The 22,242-nt window shown below is 42.9% G+C and overlaps 1 protein-coding gene across 3 annotated transcripts in view; it reads left to right on the top strand.

Annotated features, from left to right (window-relative positions):
- Positions 1–22,242, top strand: part of LOC137648868 (phosphatidylinositol 3,4,5-trisphosphate 3-phosphatase TPTE2-like) — a 270,530-nt gene that overhangs the window by 231,592 nt on the left and 16,696 nt on the right. For all 3 annotated transcript variants that reach the window (XM_068382035.1, XM_068382036.1, XM_068382034.1), the window contains one exon: positions 11,972–12,088. In XM_068382035.1, the coding sequence (XP_068238136.1) occupies positions 11,972–12,088 (117 nt within the window). The remainder of the gene's footprint in view (positions 1–11,971; positions 12,089–22,242) is intronic.

Genomic DNA, 22,242 nt, shown 5'->3' with positions numbered 1-22,242 from the left:
TTCCTCCATCTCCCAATGTTCCTCTGAAGCTCCTACTCGGACGGCTTCCTCCGGGGAGCTGACGAGTAGTAGCGTAGGCCATTTAACTCCCGGCCAACCTCAGTCCTCGAGAGACGGTGCAACCTCCCCTAATGGGGTTGCCATGGCTCTGTCCCCAAGTGAGGCTGTCTCTCTTTCTCCTCTTTTACAGCAGTGGCCGTCATTGGGTTTGCCCGGTGATCCTTCTAAGGAGGTGTTGCTGTAATTTCTGCACCGGGGTGCTGAGTTATCTTTGGACGTTGACTCTTTGTCCGTTGTTGACGCTGTTGTGTTGGAGAGCTCGTCAGCTATTCCACCTTTTGATCCTGCGGCTGTGTCCGCTTCACCATCTTCCACCGCTGAGGTCTCTCCTTCCCCTGATGAACATCCCTCTTGGGGGAGAGCAAAGTCTGAGGCATGACTCTCCGATGAGTGTTTCCCTTCATAGTAAAGGGTCTCACATAGAGACTCCTCTTCGGAGGCCTGCTGTCAATCAGCCTGCTGATCCCACACTCCTTCATCGTCGCGTCGGCGGCAGGTGACCTTGCCTTATCTGTGTAGTTCTGTTCCCTCAGCCAAGAGGCATCTCTTTGCCTCCACTCCTCCTCAGTCTTCTTCTTTGGAAGAGATTGTTAGACATTCACCTCCATCTCCGACCTCTTCTTGTTATTCTACGTCTCGCCAGGCTCTTGCCCAACATTCTCCTACTCGACAGTCTCTCCATCGTCCAGCAGAGCGTGAATCTCCTACCATCGTCATCATACCCGTTCCGTCTGACCATCTTCAACGAGCGATTACTCGTGTACCACCGGTACGGTCTGTTACCCGTTAATCGTCTTTTCCGGTGCTTTCAACTCTTGAATCGCCCGACCATCGTCATCAAGCTACGTCTATACCAACACGTCTAGCTCGTCAGTCGCCTGACCAACGTCAACGAGCGACTTCTCGTGCACCACGTAAACATGGAGTTACACGTGAATCGCCTATTCCAACGTGTAAATTGTCTGACCATCAATATCGAATGTCTCATACTCCTCGTAAGTGTTCGTTCACTCATGAATCATTCACTACGATAGAATCACCAACAATGCAGGAATCACTTTCTCGTCGGAAATCGCCGGCCTGTCAACGGTCGCCTGCTCAGTCATGTTCACCTGCCTAGTCATGTTCACCTGCCCATCACCGTTCCCATGTGCTGCAGTGTTCGCCTGCTCGTAAGCGTTCACCTGCTCGGCAGCGTTCTCCTGCTCGACAGCATTTACCGGCCCGTCATTGTTCACCTGCTTCTCAACAATCGCCTGCTTGGCAACGATCACCTGCTCGACAACGTTCAATTGCTTGTCAGCGATCACCCATTCGGTGCCGTTCGCCTCAACGTATTCATGAGTCGCGTAGACCTTCTCCGTCTCGAAACGCTCGATCATCCAACGAACCAATGTTCGCCCATAGTTTTTAAACCATCGCGTCGCTTCAGTGGAACGCGTTCGCTCACCTGTTCAACCTTCTCGCCCAGCGACGCGTGAGTCGCCTTCTAAAGGATCATCTTCAAACCGTCCTGCCTCTTGTGCAGTGGTAGTGATCAACCCCACATTACCTCGGTATCGCTCTGCAACGTGGGAACACTCCCTCTTATCAATCTTCTACCATCGATCGTCGTGTCTAGAGCACGAGTTTTCTCGTTGCTCTCCAACGCGTTGTCAGCGACCTCCTGCTCTGGCATGAGAAGATGGTTGTGGCCTCCAAGAAAGGTAGGATTACTCATGATCGTTCTCCATCGCCTCACTCCTCTCCCCGCAAACGCGTAACATTGCAACAGCCGGGGAAGGAGGGAGAGAGCAAGTTGCAGGGCTTCAGGATTCCTAAGCTGCCAGCCTATAGAAGGGAGTCGACTCTTACAGTCCTGAAGTCGTCAGCGTCTAGTGAGGAGATACCGCCATAGGACTTTTCCACCTCTTTCCCTTCGGGGATCTCGCAGAGAGTGCTTCGATGAGTAAGCAGCCGTGGTTCAACGTTGTGGTTTAACACCCTGGTTAGGGCGGTATCTCGAGTCTCCACCCTGTTGCTTCTGAAACGTCTGTCAGAAGCCCCAGCAGTTTCAGCTGATCCGGGACTTATGACTACGACTGCTTCCCCCCTGAAGAGGAAGAGGGGATTTCCTGATAAGGTCTCTTTAACAAGAGCCAAGCTGACTCTGGTCAGGACTCATAGAGTAGAATCCTCCCCTGAGGTTCCATTATCGTCTCGGCCCCTTGATGCCTCATCCACCGGTGCTAGAGGCAACCAGAGGGAAGAGTCGGTGTCGGACTCTTCCCTCCCATCACAAATGGAAAGACTTCAAGGAGAGAACATAGCCTCACCTTCAGCTCCTCGTTCTCTTCCTTCTGAGAAGGTCACTTCAAAACCTTCTACCTTAGAGCCTTTATTCCCTCCTAGAAGGGAATCTAAGGTCTCTTAAGACAATTTCCAAGTTCTACTCCAGGACTCAGAACCCCTGAGAGGGGTCTAGGATCCGAGTCAGTCTTCCTGTTAACGACTGCGACCCACCCCGGGGTGAGACCTCTGTGGAGGATGAAGATTTCGCTGCCAGCTCGGCTTCGGACGAAGACCATAGGGAGTCGGAATACACCTTTTGGCAGGTTTTGGCTATCACGAGGGCCCTTAATGGGTCACTGGATCTGGAAACGACCCCTCAAGAAAGCAAAGACACCATCCTAGACCGTGTCTTAGGCACCCAAAACCCTCCTAAGGCCAATGTAGCTCTACCCGGGTCTCGGGGGTTGAAGGGTGTCCGGCATAAGATCGCCTCCCAACTGTCTTCTATCTCAGTCTTTCCGCTCTTCCTCGTCCGCTAAACTCCTCCCACCTTTGTGTGTTAGTCAGAGGAGATATTATATTACCACTGTCAGAGGTATGGACATCTTGAAAAAGATTGCAAGTCTAAGAATGATTATTAAGTCTGTGGGAAATGTTCAGGAAAACATTCCACCAAGGAGTGTAATTCGCAATTGTCAAAGTGTATAAACTGCACAAAGTTAAACAAACCAAGTAACCACATAGTAAATTCTAGAGACTGCAAAGCTTATGACTTGGAATTGAAAAGACTTGCAGAAAATACTGATCATGGTTACTAAGAATGTCATAAACTGTGGCTATGTAAATATACAATCTGTAGGTAATAAGACTATTCAAATTCAAGAATAGATAAATGAGAAATATTTAGACATACAGTATTAGCTTTATCTCAAATGTGGTTAAATAACTTGGACAAGGCAAAGATCACTGAAATGACACCCCCCCACACACACCTTCTTTCACATACTGAGAGAAGGTATGTCTGGTGGGGTTGACGGACTCTTTATTCATGAAAGTTACCCAAATCTCAAAATGTTGAAAAGAACTAGTGTAACAAGCTTTGAATACATGGAAATAAACTTTACACAAAAAAACAGAAAAATATCCTTTGTAACAATCTACAAACCTCCGAGTACAAACACTTGTACTGTATCTTTTTTGAAGAATTCGGTGCTCTCATTGAGATGATTATCATGGAGAAAAACTAATTAGTTATCTGTGGAGAGTTCAATTTTTGGATGGACGACGCATCAAATCATGACGCTTTAGCATTTAGTGAGTTATTAGAATCATATCGACTAGTGAATAATGTTGACTGTACAACTACTTTACCTGGGCATAAGTTGGACTTAGTTTCAAGTGATGACATGAATAATATTGTATCATATAAAAGTTGAAGAGAAATGTACTATACTGTATCCCCACTACATAAACTTATTACGTTTATTCTACCTCTACAGAAACATTCCACCGTATTTATTGAAGAAGTTGCAAAGAAAATGAATGATGCTATCAACATTCCCTGTGATCATGATGACCAACGTCTGTTGGCAGCCAAGTGTGTTAACTGTCTTACGACCACTTAATAATAAAGTGAGTAAAAGTGAATGTGATACCTTGTGCCCACCGATGAAAAAGACTATAACTGTAAAAGACAAATCTTCGTTTGATGGAGAGACTTTAGTGAAAAAGAGGGAAAAAAAGACTTAAAGAAAGATAGTGGAATAGGTTAAAAACTGAAAGTACTTGGGTAGAATACAAAACTGTGTCAATATAACTACCCGCTAAGAAGGAAAAAAAGAGAATACTGTACTTTTAAAGAAAGATCCTCGAAGCAGCAACGTACATAAATAAGTTATATCGTCTCGTCAATGGTATAATAGGAAATGTAAAAGAAAAGAAGCTACCTGATGGATACAGTGACCAGGAACTAGCAAATCATTTTCTAGTATTCTTTAAAAACAAAATTGAAAATATAAACAAGTCATATGTAACTACTCAACATCAGATTGGTGATATACCAGGCACACAGACAAAATTAATAAGATTTAACAACATAACACAAGATGACATCACCAGGATTACCAAGAAGCAAAGAAAACAAAATGCGCGATCGATCCTATGCCAATATCTGAAGTAGTTGGAAAGAGAAACTTTTCTATCCTAGCCAAAATGATAATGAGAATAGCAAATGCAAGCATTGATGGATGTAAGTTTCCCAAATCTGAGAAAATGGCTGTAGTCACACCAGTTCTGAAAAATGCACTACACTACCAGGAATTGAGCTCATATACAGTAGACCTATTTCGAATCTATCCTTTGTTTCAAAAGTGCTGGAATACGTAATTCTTGAACAACTAGTCAGTCACTAAGAAGTAATAGAAGCTTTGCCTGACAACCAATCTGCTTGACAGAAAACTATTCTATGTGGAAACAGCTATCTGCTCTGTTGTAAATATGCTGGAAATGATGGATGAAAATAAATGTGGTATTTTAATATTACTCGATCTCAGTACTGCTTTTGATACAGTTGTTCGTGAACTGCTACTAAATGATCTATGGTCCATCGGCGTTGAAGATCAAGCTTTCGAATACCTAAAAGACTACTGTACTTTGTTGGTAGAAATTACTGTGTACAAATTGGAAACTCTTATTCATAACATGAACCCTTAAACAGAGGAATATCCCAGGGGAGTGTACTTGGTCCAATCTTATTCTGCATCCATACTATTGGTCTATCGGAAATACTACATTGGCATGGTGTGAAGTTCAAACTATTTGTGGGTGACACAATTTTACTTTTCCATAAATGATATACAGTAGATGACACTACTGAAACAATAAACCGAATCATTGATAGTGTTAGAGAAAGGATGACATTTAAACAACTAAAATTAAATGAGAACAAAACTGAATTCATGGTGCTGGGTAAGAGAAACAGCGTGAGAAACTTGGGTGATATTCAACTGAACATAAATAATGACTCGGTGCTAATATCTAGTAAAGTTCGAGATTTAGGTGTATTTCTTGACTGTAACCTGTCTCTAAATGCCCAAATAAAAAATGTAATAAAAACTGCTGGTTATCATCTAAGAAATATTGGGATTATAAAAAAGTACCTGGATAAATATTCTGTAAAGAAACTTGTGATAAACTGTGTTATTACCAGGATTGACTACTGCAACTCTGTCTATTACAATTTACCAAAAGTGCAACTTAAGAAATTACAAAACATAAAAAACAGAGGAGCAAGATTGATAAAAGGTGTCCCACCTAGAGAAAGGATCACCCCTATACTATCAATGTGGATGTCATGAGATTCAGGTAATAAAAGTTTGTGGCAGGCATAATAACTTTTATTTGTGTTCGATCTACCGGAATGCAGACATGGATGATTCTATCTTCGATTGTCTTCTTACCATTATGGCTAAGATACAAGAAGATGATAGAAAGGCTTCTTTTGTTTTTGTTGGGGATTTTAATGCTCACCATGGGGGTGGTTAAGTTCTATCTCTCCTACCGATCGCCATGGCTTAAGAGCTTTAGACTTTGCCTCTGAATCAGGCTGTGAGGAAATCATAAATGAAGCTACTCACAGGTCTGGTAATTGCTTGGACCTCGTATACACTGACTCCCCTGGCGTTATAACTAGTAAGGTTGGTTCTCCAGTCGGGACATCTGATCATGCCTTGATTTCATTAGTAGTGAAGACTGAGCAGCCTGTCCCTGATATATCATACTCTTGTAAAATTTATATGAAATCCCAAGCAGACTGTAATGGGATTTTGCATGATCTTTTGTGCTTGAATTGGTCACAATTATATAGTAGTGTAGATCCTGTTGTCCCTTTGAATGAGAATCTAGTCAACATAATTGAAAGGCGTATCCCTTCTTGTGTGCTAAGGTACCGAGTGAAGGAAAACCGTGGTTCAATGATAATTGTAGACGCCCTTATTTGGAGAAGCAGGAAGCCTATCACCTTTGGAAGGGTAACAGATCAGATTTGACCTGGAACAACTATACTCAGCTTCGAGCTTTTGCTCAGAGAGTTTATGCCTCAACTGAAAAGGAGTACAATTTAACCATAAAAGAAACCCTTTCTGGTACAACTCGGGAACATAAATGGTGGTCTACCCTTAAATCTGCACTCTTTGGTGTAGATGCAACAGTTCCTCCAGATGGTTCAGTCACTCACTGTCCAAAGGAAAAGGCAACCCTTCTGGCTGATGTTTTTGACAGTAAACAGAGTAATGAAAAACTTGAACTTCCTCATTCATGTTTTCCTGAGGCTAAACTTACTAGTTTAGCTTTTCGATCTCAGAGTTGTGGTTGATGGGCACCCTAGTGAGTATAGGAATGTGATATCTGGTGTTCCACAGGGTAGTGTTCTTGGCCCATTACTTTTCATACTATATACACATGACATGTGGTTTGGCTTAGAAAACAAGCTTGTTGCATATGCAGATGAGGCTACTCTCTTTGCATCAATTCCATCCCCTGAATGTAGATCTGGGGTTGGTGAATCCCTTAATAGAGATTTAGCTAAAATTAGTGCATGGTGCAAATTATGGGCTATGAAGCTGAATCCTAACAAAACTCAAAGTATGATTGTAAGTAGGTCAAGGACGGTGGCTCCTCAACATCCGGATCTCAGTATTGATAATGTTTCTTTAAATTTGTATGACTTTTAAAATTTTAGGTGTGATTCTCGACAGCAAATTTACTTTTGAGAAACACATTAGGTGTGTGTCTTCTTCAATTGCACAAAAAATTGGCTTATTGAGAAAGTCTTACACGATTTTCGGTGATCAATCTATTCCGAAGAAGTGTTTTGATTCTTTCATTCTACCTTCTTTTGAGTATTGTTCTCCTGTCTGGTGTTCAGCTGCTGATTCTCATCTTAATTTGTTGGACAGAAACTTATGGTCTATTAAATTTCTTATTCCTGATCTAGATATTAATCTTTGGCACCGTCGTTCAATTAGTTCATTATGCATGTTACATAAGATTTTTTCATAACTCTGACCATCCTTTACATTCAGATCTCCAAGGACAATTCTATCCTGTTCGTAATACTAGGCAGGCAGTTAATTCTAATTGCCAGACCTTCTCCGTCATGAGGCTCATTACTACACAGTATTCTAGAAGTTTTATTCCAGCTGTTATCAAGTTGTGGAATGATCTTCCTAATCGGGTAGTTGAGTCAGTAGAACTTCAAAAGTTCAAAGTTGGAGCAAATGTTTTTATGTTGACCAGGCTGACATGAGTCTTTTTATTGTTTATATATGACATATCTGTTTTTGACGTTGAAAGTTTATATAGGACATATCTGTTTTGACGCTGTTACTGTTTTTAGGATGATATATTGTTAATTTATTCTCATCACTTATTTATTTCCTTATTTCCTTTCCTCACCTGGCTATTTTTCCCTGTTGGAGCCCTTGGGCTTATAGCTTCTTGCTTTTCCGACTAGGGTTGTAGCTTGTCTAGTAATAATAAAGGGATTTTGACGAAGGAAAAATCTATTTCTGGGGAGAGACCTGTGACGCCCGGTGAAAAAGTCCTTCTTTGTACTTTTTCTGATATAAATCTTCCAAATATAACAGAGAAAATTAAAAGCATGTAATGCAGAGGTTACAACCCTCGCGCGAGCACCTTGTTGGTGTCGTATATCTAACAAGGCCGTTTGTAAAACACTATTCACAGGCTGTCTTCCATTTAGATAATCCCTTCATCAAAGGGGGAGGGCCGTGACAGGCCCTAGAGAATACAGTTGGGTTACCCTACCGACACCTACCACTCGCGCTCACCAGGTCATCCTTCTGATTTGGAACTTGCAAACAAGTTGAGTTTTTTGGGCACAGTGTTTTTTCGTAGAGTTTCTCGTTATTTCAACATGACTGACGTTGCTACTTCACCCTTACCAATGTTAAGTACCATAGTTTGTTTTGGCAGCTTTTGACAGTACCGGGCATTTGTTCTGTTTCCAATATGGTGGTTTTTAGTTTTGGAAGCGATTGTCCTGCCGAGGTATCGGCAGCCATTTTGGGTTATGTTCGCTTAGGTACTCTGTCATCTAGGTTATATCACTTACGTTTTATGGCCTTTTTGTGTTATCATTAATTTTTATTAGTTTTTACTATGGTATTTATTTGCTTGCAAGTCCAATTTGGACCTACGAAGAATAGCGATTTAAAGAATAGCGAATTAAAGTTTAGCGATTTAGTCTGTTAGTTTGTACTCGCCTCAGAGGCTTTGATTTAGACTATATCCTTGTTTATTTGTTACGTTGTTGTTATTCTTCGTTCTTGGTTATTACAATTACTAAGAAAAGCAATCAATTTTATTAATTTTCTTGTTTTATTGTGTGATGTTAGTTTTTTATTATGTAACCTTGAGAGCGAAAACAGAGAGTGCTCGTTCCCTGTTCTACAGATATGAGTTATCCCTTCTCTCGTTTTCTTTGTTAGCTCGAGTAAGAGAGGTGAATTTCCCGTTCTCCGTTTTTATACGATCACGAGTTATTCAGGCCTCCTTTAATATTATAAACGGCTGCCGATAAAAGCGAGAATTGAATTTAAAATATGTACAATAACCTACAAAGTACAAAATACTTTAGAGAATTGCTACATATTGCGCAGCCAACAAATCGTGTCGACACGAGAATAGTTACAGATGGTTTCAAACGATTGGAACGTAGATATATGTCTACTGTAGGCTCCAGAGCCTTTAAATATGCAGCCCTGATACTATGTAATAAGTTCCCACGAGACATCCGAATGATTGAAGACATTAAGGCTTTCAAGAGGAAACTGACCCCCAGATGCTGAAGCCTTGATGAGGATGAGGGGCTTAGGCATTGGCAGCTGGGCTCTAATGAACAGTGGGAACTACTTTCCCACATGAACTCTGTGCCCAACTGTTGATCCAACTAAATCAATCTGCACTTTCTCTTCTCCTTTTGGTTATTTCTTTTTTTCTCCCATCTCTTCCTTTTGGGCTTGAACTTGTTGACGACTTTGGCTTGGTTGATTATACTTTGGCTGCTGCTTTGGATTTGGCACAGTGTGGGATGGACTGCATTCCATTTCAACCTGTGCCAATTTAGACGCCATCACCCTCTGGCAGACCCCATTGAGTGCAGACCAAGTCTGTTGAGTCTGGCTCCAGTGATCCGGTTGTAGGTTACTCATATTTGCGGGTAATGGGTGATGCCAGGCATCAAGGTGTACGCCCGCCTTAAGAGAGGCAGCCCCTCTCTAATAGTGGACTGTTCCCCGCTGAAGCCTTGGCCTTAAGTCTCGCCTTTAAACTGAAAGGAATGGATATTTTCACATCGCTGGAACTTTCCCTTCCCTTCTCATACGAAGTTAAAAACTTACCTGTCCTCAGTCGGAGGTGAGACCTCCCCCTTGGAACGTGGCATCAACCAGACGAGTTAGTGAACTTCATGGTCTCTCTTATGACGTTGCCTGTTCAAGGGAAAGGGGAGAGGTAAGCTTCAGCTTTTTCCCTGAGTTTGTTGCAAAGACTCAGAATCCTAGGTTTGAATCTTTCCGGATATAGAGTCTCCGCTCTGTAACTGATGACCCAGATCGTCTGTTACTATGCCCAGTAAGGTGTTTGAGGTGCTACCTCAAGAGAACAGCAGCAATTTGGCCCAGTGTGTCCTTGCTCTTTGTAAGCATGAGCAGGACCAAGAGGAGGGTCACGAAGAACACAATCTCTACATGGATTCACAGAGTCATTGACTTTGCCCTGAATCCCAACCCTCCACCAACACGTCCCAGAGCGTATGATTTCAGGGGCATTGCTACGTTCCTGGCCTTCAAAAAGAACTACTCTGTGACGCAGGTATTGCATGTGGGTGTGTGGGAATGCCAAACGATGTTCACTGCCCACTATCTGCAAGACGTACCCACAGGAACCTCGATACGTTCTCTATCGGTCCTGTGGTGACTACACAACAGCTATTTTAGTACCTCAAGCTCCTTATTGGACAAGCAGCAGAAGGTTGAGGGCATTGGTTACACAGGTTTTAGTCTGAGTGAATGAGAAGGAAGGTCTAGCTCTTTTTTTTTCTTCATCCTCCCCTCTATTTGGGGGAAATCGGCATCTTGTAACCAATGCACAAGCTGGTCTCAAATCTCTGCAGGTAAAGCATCACTCCCTTCTGTAACCTAGTATTATTCCAATACAGTACGGTTGCATCCCCATACCCTGGCGAGGTGGTATTGGGAATTTCTCGGGCACTTCAGTTATGTCCTGCAAGTTTATCACCACACACAACTTGGGTAGGCCGTTAACAATGCTTAGCAGGTTAGCGAGGTGTTAAGGTCCCCATATTGTTGCACAAAACTCTGCACAATAGGGAGTACCCTGGGTAAGGCCAAAAAGCCAGATTGGCTGGGACGTCCACCCTCCAAATGGGTGTTACCCTTATAAATAGCATTGATTTGTAATCCAGTTACAGAACGAATGACAAATTCGGAGGTAATTTGTATTTTTCTTAACGATACAAACCTTAGCTATTTTATATACTTGCCTGCCAACCCTGTCCCCCTTGAAATCCTATCTCCAAGTAAAGTGAGCGCAATCGTTAGCAGGCTTCCCCCTCCTACTCCCCGCTAACTAGCGGAATGGGTAGTTAACCCTTGCTAAATTTTTAATGGCTCATCCTTTCGGCTTTCACCGAAACTATACCCCAATAAATAGCTAAGGTTTGTATTGTTAGGAAAAATACAAATTACCCTCGATTTTGTCATTTTGACCACGGGGTCAGAATAATACACTTTTTGACCAAGTTTTAATTTTTACTTGAACAAGTGTATATGAAATAATGGTACAGTATATTAAGATTAACATTAAAACAGCCACTAAAATCTTATATAGCAGAATTCATACAATTTAACATTGGTCATGCATTTGTAACAGTGAAAGTTAACTTTATAAAAGAGATGGAAATCAAATGTTGAAATGCAAAAGTTAGGACTGTGCATAATAACTGCTCTAATGGACTTATAAAGAAAATGTTGCAGAATCTAGAGATAATGCTGTACACATTCAAGGAAAATGAAAAATTTCAAGGGATGTAAAAGGAGTAAAACCTTTCATTAAATAAAAAAGAAAAAAGAATTTACTCTATAGTAAGGCTTGGGTTTACAAGCCATGGGGTGATTATGCTGATTTTAGGATAACGAATGGAATTCATAAGACACGAGTTCTATGGTTACTTAGCCTAGGAGTGTCTCTTGATGAATTAAGGTACAGAATATATGGAATACTAAATTAGCAGCAGGTTTGTAAGGAAGAATTATATCCAAGTTGAAATTATGCAAAATCTAATTTGGAGAGTCAAAGTAGTCTTAAGTTTTAATAAAAGCAGGGCTTAAGCTTTTATTGTGGAATGTTGGTAATATGGATTAAGAAGTGAGAAAAAGATATGAAAATAGTAAAATGGTTAAATGTATGTGAATTTATGACATTTTTTCTTTTTTTTATTAATGAAGCTTATTTTATTATGAGTATTTTTTCAGGAAAACATTCAAAACTTATTTTTATGGAAAATGCAGTTATTAGTAAAATATCTTTTCTTTTTCAGACCTAAAGTGTTCTTCAGAGCATGGCACAATGCTCTCGACTGTTTCCTCGTAGTATTTACTTTTATTCTTTCTGTTGTTACCGTTTGCTTAGAAAATATGCCCTCTAACCCTGTCAGGTAAGTATTGCAACTGTTTTGATTTCCTTACATACCGGTGTTAGATTCAAACAATCTTAATTATTTCTGTGAACCTCCCCAGATGTTCATATTGCTTCTTTGTCTAAGCTTGGCTTATATCTGTTTACCCAAGTACTGAAAAGTTCCTGTTTTCTTTCCTTTAAATGGGCTTAGGCACCCAGCACACTATCGATACAATCTAATGATTAAAAGCAATCTAATGATTGAAAGCAAATACCCTTGGCATGGGTATGGTATACATGCTTTTTTTCTGTCTTTTTGTGGACTTGTGCTTGATAAGTCAACATTTTGTTTACATCTTTGAGACTGTGAAAGCATTAGGAAAGTGTAATAGTCAGATGCTGAGGTGGTATCTCCTCTTCGTTTGTTACATGAACATATTTCTAAAAGGTATCACAATAAGTTACTGAAGGTAACGTCTGATCAGAAGCTGTCATGTGCAAGAATACTTATCCTTCAATTTTCTTATATTTTTATCAATAGCAACGATAAATTGTTATCCTAAGTGCAAAGAAAAAATTCTGATTCTGGTTCCAGTTTGGTGTTAATGTACTGTATAGTATTCTCTCTCACAAAGGAGTTTTGAGATCTATAAAACAAATTGACTGCCTAACATTCTTATTGATTCAAATCTAATTACTTCTCTTAAAACCCATCATTAATGTTGTCATCTTTACATGCAAGCTTTATAAGCTGGTTTACTGAAGAAATGCTGTTAGTTTGTAATAAAGAGGGGAGTGTTCTTGAAATCTTCAGTTTTGCAGATGCTGTAGTAATGGTCTTATAGAAGATGAGTTTGTATGCCATCAGTATCTGAATCCTAGTTTGGATTATCGGACTTTAGATGAAAATATATCAGAATGGACGTCCAATACTGAACTAGCCTGTGTGTGTTTTGTGATTGAGCATAGGGAGCAATGTGTTGGAATAGTGTCAGATTGCCAGAATCATTACTTGATTTCTTCCCCTACTTTGAGTACTTTATTGGATATACAGTACTGTACACTAAATAGAATCAATGTGATTGTTGTACAAGTGAATGCTAAGACACAGTGATCCTTTTAGGTTTCTCCTTGTAAACTTGTGCTAACTATGTACAGTAACTAAAATTTCCCTCCTAGAGCTTCATTTCTTGAGTTGAATACATTAGGATTTCACAATAGCAGACATTCCAGCCAAAATGCTAACAGGACTCTTATACCTTTTGTAGAATGTTATGATGGTTGCTCACAGATCCCTGTAAAAGGAACTTTTCCACTTCTATCAGGTTGGGGAAAGTGTTCATCCCAAACCGTCAGTGCTTTCCCAGTTAGAGAGGACTATAGAATTTCCCTGGCATCCAATCCTCCCTTCTCCAAGGAACCAGTATCTTTTTCAAGTTATCTATCCAATTCAGTAAAGATCCATGTTTTGAAAATAGAGATTGTAAAACTCATAGAGAAAAAGGTAATAGTAGAGGTCTTGAACCCGTCTCTTGAGTTTTTACCAAGTTATTCCTAGCCCCGAAAGTATCTGTAGGTTGGAGACCAGTTGTCAATTATTTGAATCTGAATAGATTGAACCATTCTTACCAGATTTTGGATGGAAATGTCCTGCAGTCCTGGGCCCAGCAAGGAATGGAGATTGAATGTTCTCGATAGACCCAACAGATGCCTGCTTTCACTTATTGAACCCGAATCCTTTCCAATGTAGCATTCAAAATAGCTAGTCATCCAGGTATAAAGAAATGGGATTCCCAGAAATTTTATACAGCACATTGGAGATGGGGATCATCATCTTGGTGAAAAATTTATGGAAGATTGAGGAAATTCTGTTGCTTTGTGAACAAGTCAAAGGTTACCATTTCAGGTGCCTTTAGATCTCATAAGTCTCAAGACAACTCCACAACTCCCTAGCTACTTTTAAATGCTTCATTGGAAAGGATTTAGGTTCAAAAAGTGTGGCTACTCGGGTTACTGGTAAGGTTGGGAGTCTTGGTCAGTTTGTAGAAGTCTCTTAAGATTCTGATTCAATTGATTCTATACTTGGGAATGATAATAGTAATGTTACTTTTCTGGTTTTTCATAATTAGTTAGAAAAGTTCTAGAGGAGGAAGTCAATGTCAGTTTGAATGTAGATGAGACTGCTAAGGACCTTGGCTTCTTTAGTGGAATTTTGTTCTGATGGACCACCCAAAGGTGAGAGCTTTCCCATATCATCTCAATTGGAATTGGAACTGAATATTTGATCTAGAAATAATTTCTATTCCAATAATTTGATCTAGACAGTTTGTATTTTAGTTATGAAGAACCAACTTCAACTAATGAGTTGGTAGGACGATCTTGGTCCATTATCTTGGGAGTTTCCTTGGAAGTGAAGATTCCAAACCTCTCTCTGTTTACGAATGCTTCACAGAAAGGATGGGGTGCAACTCCAGATCTTATCAATCTGTCAGGGAACTGTACATCAAAAGAATTTACTTTTCCTGTCAGTTGTTGGAACTTCAAGCTTCAAGTGATGCTGGTAATAGGAAAGTGAATGGTGATTTTCAACTTATATCTGGAAACTGGAGACCTAGTCATAATCCCTATACCAGATAGCATTAGCACTCTTGGCTTGGACAAATTTGAGAGGACTATTCTTTCTGCTTCAGTTTATCCTAGGAAACAAACAAATATCTTAGCAGATCACATAAGGAAGAAAAACCAGATTACTACAAAGATAGCTTCTGCATCATCTTTAAACAAAGTATAGAGGTGTTTTGTTTACCAGTTCTGGATTCTTTATCATGGAAAGTGGATGCCTTATCTTGGAAAGTGGATGCCAAGCTACAGAACTGTACGCTTGTGATAAATAAGTTCAGGATGTCTACAAACAGCAGGATGACTCTGGTCATTCCTTTTGGCCTTAAATGGTGTGGTTTACAGACCTTCAGCCTCTGTTGTCAAATTGTCTGAGGAGGCTGCTTTACAGGTAGATTCTTTTCAAGCAACCAAACCTGTACTCCTTACACAAACCACATAAAAACTGTCCACCATATTTCTGAAACAAGGGTTTCTAAAGCCTTCTGAATTGCCTTATCTTAGGTTCCAAAAGACAGTCTACTAATAATCTGTATCAGAGGCATTATAATGTTAGTTTAGTTGGTGCAAATAAAGGAATGTGACAGTGCCCAGGTCTAGTTTGGATAATATTAAATTTATGCATTTCCATTTTTTATGAAAAACTCCATTTCAGCTATCAAGGGTTATAGATCCTGCAGAATACTGTACTCTCACATCTTGGATTGGATTTATCTATTTTTTGGTATTATTGTTGATGAATTTAGCTCTTTTGATATTGACTGGCAATCAGAGACATTTGAATTTGAACTTATTAAAAAAAAAAAAATGAATTTTGAACCGTTGGAAGATATTACAGTAAGGATTCTATGACTAACGCTTCCCTTGCTGGCATTAGCATCAGCTAAACACATTAGTGAGCTGCAAGTTCTTTCTAATAGAAAATAAAGCTATTTTATTTGTTTTGCCTACATTCAGAGCCAAGAATGATTTTTAAAAAGGTTTTCCTCCATCCATTTTCTCTCTTTAGCAAAAGGAACCTTCCGTTACATCAGAGAATGTTTTTGGTTTTTTGAGACCTATTGGGTGTTATTTGGACGAGTGCAGAATTTACGGATAATTTTCCTAATTTTTCTAGGGTGGTTAGCTTTTCAAATTTTCTTCTGTCCACAAATTTTAGTTTTTTTTTGCTAAATGCTTGGTCACCGTAGCTTACACGGACTTGGAGCAAAGTCGGATGAAATACAGTACTTAAAAGGTTAGGGTCCATGATGTCAAAAGTGAAGCTCTCTTAATTGTTTTTAAAAAATCTTTTTGGAAACAGTCTTAGCAAAGCTCGGTGGTGTACCAAATCTGTATTCGTTGAACATTATCTTGAAGAATTGTCGTTTATTAATCAGGATTGATGTACTTTAAGAGCTGTAGTAGCTGCTGGTTATGTGGTCTAATAAGAGTTTTAATTTATTAAATTTTAGGTTTATTTTTTCATTTGGAACACAGTGTTGGGTAATGTATATAAATAGGTGATAAGGTAGTGCCAGTTGTATTTGGGAATATTCTGGAGAATCTAGTTACAATAAACTTTACTGATGTACTAAACTATGAGGCGAGTCTCAAGTGCTATAAAAGTTTTTGTTCCTACACTTGATACAAACCCCTATTCTTTACTATAGGAGATATTCTAGCGCGAACTGGAAAATACGGCAGAAAACCTTAACCAGGTCGTTAACGACCAGGCCGGTAGTTATCCACCTGTTAGTGGTGGGGGACTGCCGGTCAGTAGCTACTGAATACCTTCAATCGAATTCTAGCTGTTGCAGTGGTAACACCGCTGCTCCTGCTTTAGTTTGAATGGCAGACTAGCCTTTCTTTATTGTGTTTTTGATTAACTCTTCTTTTTTGTGTGTGTGTGTGTGTGTTTTCCGGGGGCTCCCCCAAGATCTTGTGGCACATTCATGTCACCACCGGAGGTGGATCCTCATTCCCTATGCCCTTCGTGCAGAGGTCATAGGTGTTCTGAAGGCTCCCCCTGCCAAGTATGTAGAGAATGGTTGCCATCTCATTGGGAAAAGTTCGTGAAGAGGAAGAAGAAGAAATCCAAAAAGGATTCGTTACCTCCAGGTTCGCCGTCGAAAGCTAAGGAGTCTTGGGCCTCTTCTTCGGCCTCTCGATCTCTCCCTTCAGACTCTTCCTTGCCTCCATCCTCCGGGGGGAAGTCAAGGAAGAGCGGCACCATTGACTTAACCCCCCATTCCCCATGGTCAGGCGGATCACTTTGCCCCTCCCACTGGGACAATTTTTTCCGCCACCGGGAATATGACTATTACCGCTTCCAATCCAGATCGCGTATGAGCGGTATGGCCTGCCCTTGGACTTCCTGATTCTCCTTCGGAGGAAATGTGGAACCAGTTCCTCGCAGGCACAGTTTTACCTTGGGTCCCTTCTGTTTTGGAACCCTCGGGAGTTCAGGACCTCGCCTACCTCCCATCAACTCGGTCGGCGCCCGCAGAAGTTTCAGCAGATATAGTAACTTCAGCTCCGATGGCGCCTACTTCGCACCTCGCTTGCACTTCTACGAAACTACAACGTCGCAAGCGCAAACATCGCAGTCCCTCCCACTCTCCCTCCTCCTCCTCCTCATCGTCCTCGCCCTCCTCGGAGGCTAGGAGGTAGAGGGGAAAAGGAGAGCTCGCTCTCCTTTGCCCAGACGTTCTCGTCGGAGAGACAGACGACATAGGAAGAGACATCATTGTTCTCGCTCTTCCTCGCCTTCTATCTCTTCACGAAATGTCTCGCCGAGAGTCTATAAGCGCTCTCGTCACAAACATAAGAAGAGCACTTCCTCGCGCCATCGCTCTGCCTAGCGATCGATTTCCTCTCGTGAGGGATCATCTAGGCACTTAAAGAAAAAAGAGCACTACGATACGTTCTCGCTCTTCGTCACAAGAGAGTTCTCCTAAGCGTAATAAGCGCTCCCGTTGGAGAAGCTCTTCCCATGATTTTTCATGTAATCGTGCCCGGAGAGGAAAGGGAAAAACACACTCCGAGCGCGATCCTTCTCCTTCACATATTAGTTTGGGGAGCTCAGATCGCTCTAGGAAAGGGAAAAAGAGCACTTCTCCTCACCGTCGCTACCTATCAGCAGAGAGAGAGCGCTCTCGTCCTTCAACCTCCCGATCACGCAAGTCTTTGGGCATATCCGCGCGGGGTCATTCACCTCGCCCTCGTGTTTCAGACAGGATAGCTCCGGTTCCCGTGCTCCCTAACGAGTTACGGAATATGAGCCTCACGATAATCTCGGAAGAAGACGCAGGGGTTCAACCCTTCTTCTCCTCGGTTGAGAGCAGAGGGAAAAGGCCAGACCGCCGATCAATGCAACCTCTTACTAAGACAGTACCGATAATTCGGTCACCTACGCCTAGACCATTGACTTCCAGGCAAGGTCAGGCGCTCGCGGCGCCATTAGCCAGCGCTCAGCCTTCCCTTGGAATAATGGCAATAGAGTATCCTACTTCGCCCTTACCTCCAGACACTCGGACTTCTATCGCCCTTCCTCGCGAGGAATTAGCGTGACCGGAAGATTTCTCGGAAGAGCAACCATCAAAGGACTTAAGAGTCCTCCTATCTGAGGGCTCTAAGAACTATGTGTAATATCTCGGGCCTCGGCGATCTACATCTGTCGCCTCGACATACCGACGCTCCAGCTTTAGACAGACTATGTCGTCCTCCACCAAACCCTGAGACCAGAATCGAACTTCCCTGGTCTATTCACACTGCAGGCCGTCTGAGGAAGGTCTCGCAGACGGTCTCGGGGGAAAACGGGTTCTTGAATTCTCAAGGATCCCATAAACTTCTACAATTCCCGTTCTCGAGGCAAAAGCGCTTTTACAAGGTCAGAGACGCCAACCCTTCTCCTCTGACCCTGGATCCCCTCACAGCGAGGCTCACACCTGGCTGCTCTTCAGAGAGACTCTCTTCTCTCCCAGTCTCCTTCACTGCCACAGAAGCCTTGGCAATGGAAGCAGCTTCAGTGTCCCTTCTGGAGGCATTATCCTGGTTTGACACGTGGTCTGGCACAGTCGGCTACCGAGCGAGTCACGAAGACCTATCAAACCAAAACTCCATGCAGTCCCTACAGGAAGTCCTAGCTGCTGGGCCTAAGACAATGGACTTCCTAACTGCTACAACTGCAACCACGTGGGGCAATTGGATCCTCAAAAGGAGGGAATCAGTAGTTTCAAGACTTCATAGGAGCATCGGTAAGGTCGAGAAGTCAGATTTGAGAAACTCGGACCTTCTGCAACCTCTCCTCTTTTCTAAACAAGCAGTTTCCTCTGCCTTAGATACTTGGAGAAAAGAGACGCAGGACACCGCGATGCAAAAGGCTGCCTCCCTTCACACAATGCAACAGCAGCCAACTCCACAACCCAAAACCACAACTGCAACTCCACTCTCAGCCAAGAGCCTCAGCCTCCCCTCTTTCATAGCCAAACCTATGGGCAGAGGAAAGTCGGCTCCTTCCAAGGCTAAAGGCAGAGGGAGGAACCTTAGACAGAAATAGGGTCATGGCTTCCCCCTCACAGTGCGTAGGGGGGTGCCTGCAGGGGAGTTGGAGGAGGTGGAAGGCTATGGGAGCCATGCAATGGACCATCAAGGTGCTTAGTTGGGGGTACCCCACATCCCCTTCATAGGCTCTCCTCCTCCTCTAATTCCTCCCCCGATCTCGTCCTCCCAGGTCCCTGGGGATCCCGGGAAACAGCAAGCCCTAGCTCGGGAGATCCAGGGCATGTTTCTAAAAGGGGCCATACAAGAGGTCTCCAACTCCTCCTTGGGGTTTTTTCAGTCACCCCTTTTCTGGTAGAAAAAGCCTCGGGAGGTTGGAGACCAGTTATTGATCTCTCTACCTTGAATCAGTTTGTGAAGCAAACTCCATTCAAAATGGAGACGGCAGCCTCCATAACCCAGGAGACTTTATGGCATCTGTGGACTTAAAAGACACACATTCCAAGTGCCCATCCATCGCGCATATCGGAAATTCCTGCGCTTTCTGGTTCAGGGTCGAATCTTCGAGTTCAAAGTCCTATGCTTCGGCCTCTCGACCGCCCCACAGGTCTTTACAAGGGTTTTCAAACTCTTTTCCTTGTGGGCTCACAAGCATGGGATACGTCTGCTAAGGTACCTAGACAATTGGCTACTCCTGGCCTCGTCCAGGGAACTAGCTCTAGATCACCTGAGAAGACTTCTAGACCTTTGCAAGGACCTGGGGATCCTTGTAAACGCAGAGAAGTCTCTGCTTGATTTCAACCCAAGTCTTAAACTATCTGGGTATGTCCATCAACACCCAGGTAGGGAGGGTGTTCCCTTCGGAAGACAGACTTCGGAAACTGGAACAATCCATCGCCCAACTCTTGTCTCCACTGCCTCCTACAGCCAAGTCATGGCAGAGAATTCTGGGCCATCTTTCCTCCCTGGAAAAACTAGTTCCAGGCGGAAGATCAAGAATGGGAGGTCTCCAGTGGCATCTGAAGACCCATTGGTCTCAAAAGATCGATTCACCATTCTTGTCAGTGGAGGTTCCAGCACTGGTGATACAAGATCTTCATTTGTGGTCAACCAGAGAGAATACCCAAAAGGGCATTCCCCTCCAAACCCCCAGTCCGAAGTTGAAACTCTTTTCAGACGCATCGCTACGGGGCTGGGGTTCCCATCTAGGCCCGAAATTAGCATCAGGAGTTTGGTCTCCGATAGAACAAACTCTCCATATAAATCACCTGGAATTATTAGCAGCCGGGAAAGGCCTAAAATACTTTGTAAAAGATCTACAATGACGAGAGGTGGTGCTGATGAGCGACAACTCCACAGCCGTCTCGTACATCAACAAACAAGGGGGTACTCTGGCAAGAGACCTCTGTCTGCTAGTGGTCCAGATTTGCCAGTGGGCGGAAGGTCACAACATTTCTCTCACAGCCAGGTTTATTCCGGGCCGGAGAAACATCGTGGCGGATCAACTGAGCAGGCATCACCAAGTGCTGAGTGGCGAATGGTCTTTGGATCCTCGAGTAGCGAAGACAGTAATAGCTTTGTGGGTTTCCCCACAATAGACCTGTTCGCCACTTCTCTGAATGCAAAACTTCCCCACTATGGGTTCCCAGTTCCAGACCATCAGGCAGCGTTCCAGGACGCCCTTCAACATTCTTGGGACAACCTGGATGTATATGCCTTTCCACCCTTTTGCCTGCTCAGAAGGGTGATCAACAAACTCAGGACCTCCCGGAAATGCAAGCTAACCCTAATAGCTCCGGCATGGCCAAGCAGAGAATGGTACGCAGACCTTCTTTCCCTGCTGGTTCAAGTTCCAAGGTTTCTGCCTCCAGAACCCCTTCTGCTGACACAGCCACACAGTGGTGTCCTCCTCGGGAGAATCCCCTTCCTTAAGCTTCATGCCTTGAGGCTGTCCAGTCACTCCTCAGAAGCAGAGGCTTTTCAGGGAAGGTGGCTGAGCACATGTCCAGGCACCTGCGCCAATCTTCCACATACCTCTACCAAGCAAGATGGAGAGTGTTTGCAGCTTGGTGTAGAGGGTGAGGCGTGTCTCCACTCGATCCTTCTCTTCCATTAGTGGCAGACTTCCTTGTGTACCTCAGGGAGGAAAAACTCCTTTCAGTCTCGGCAATTAAAGGCTATCGTTCAGCCTTAGGCCTCATCTGTAGACTGAGAGAGGTTGACCTTTCCACCTCAGAAGATATCACCTTGTTGATTCGAGGTTTTGAGAGATCTTGCCCCCCAGTTGAGATTATACCACCACCTTGGGACGTGTCCCTGGTCTTACGTTCCTTGAAGGATCCACCCTATGAGCCCTTAAATAGGACCTCTGACTACTTCCAAACCCTTAGGACAGTCTTCCTAGTAGCTTTGGCCTCGGCAAAAAGGGTCGTTGAAGTACATGGTCTATCCTACGAAGTCACCCATTCTAGAGGATGGGGGGAGGTTTCGCTCAACTTCGTGCCAGGCTTTGTGGCCCAAACTCAGAATCCTTTATCGGCCGATGAGAGGTTTAGAGAATTTCAATTTTCCAGCCTCAATAAGGTAACACAGGATATGGACCAATTGCTACTGTGCCCAGTCAGGGCGCTAAGGAAATACCTGAAGCGCACCAGACCTTTCAGACCACGCCTCCGTCATCTCTTCCTCAGTACCAACAAGGTAAAGAAGAGAATCTCTTGCAACACCATCTCTTTCTGGCTCAAGAAACTTATTGTGAGAGCCATTCATGGAGACCCAGAGGCAGCTCAACCCAAAGCCCAATAAGTTAGGGGAATGTGATGAGCCGAGAGAAGGTTGTGACTCAAAGGCAGGATGAAAGCAACTGAGTAACTTTATTGCAGACACTCGCCTTTATTTACAGAAACTCATTGCAACAGGAAATTTCTTGTTCAACCGACACCGTACCGGTTAACAGTTAACGGTGAGAAAAACACATACTGTACATTATTTCAGGTTCAATGCAACAGGAAATTTCCTGTTCAACTGATACCACACCGGTTAACAATTAACAGTGAGAAAAAGATACATGTTTATTCAGGTTCTTTTTAG

This window comes from Palaemon carinicauda, chromosome 10 (assembly GCF_036898095.1).
Source record: "Palaemon carinicauda isolate YSFRI2023 chromosome 10, ASM3689809v2, whole genome shotgun sequence".
Classification (NCBI taxonomy): domain Eukaryota; kingdom Metazoa; phylum Arthropoda; class Malacostraca; order Decapoda; family Palaemonidae; genus Palaemon; species Palaemon carinicauda.
The sequence above is the reverse complement of the archived record's forward strand: the minus strand, read 5'-3'. Positions and strand labels throughout refer to the sequence as shown.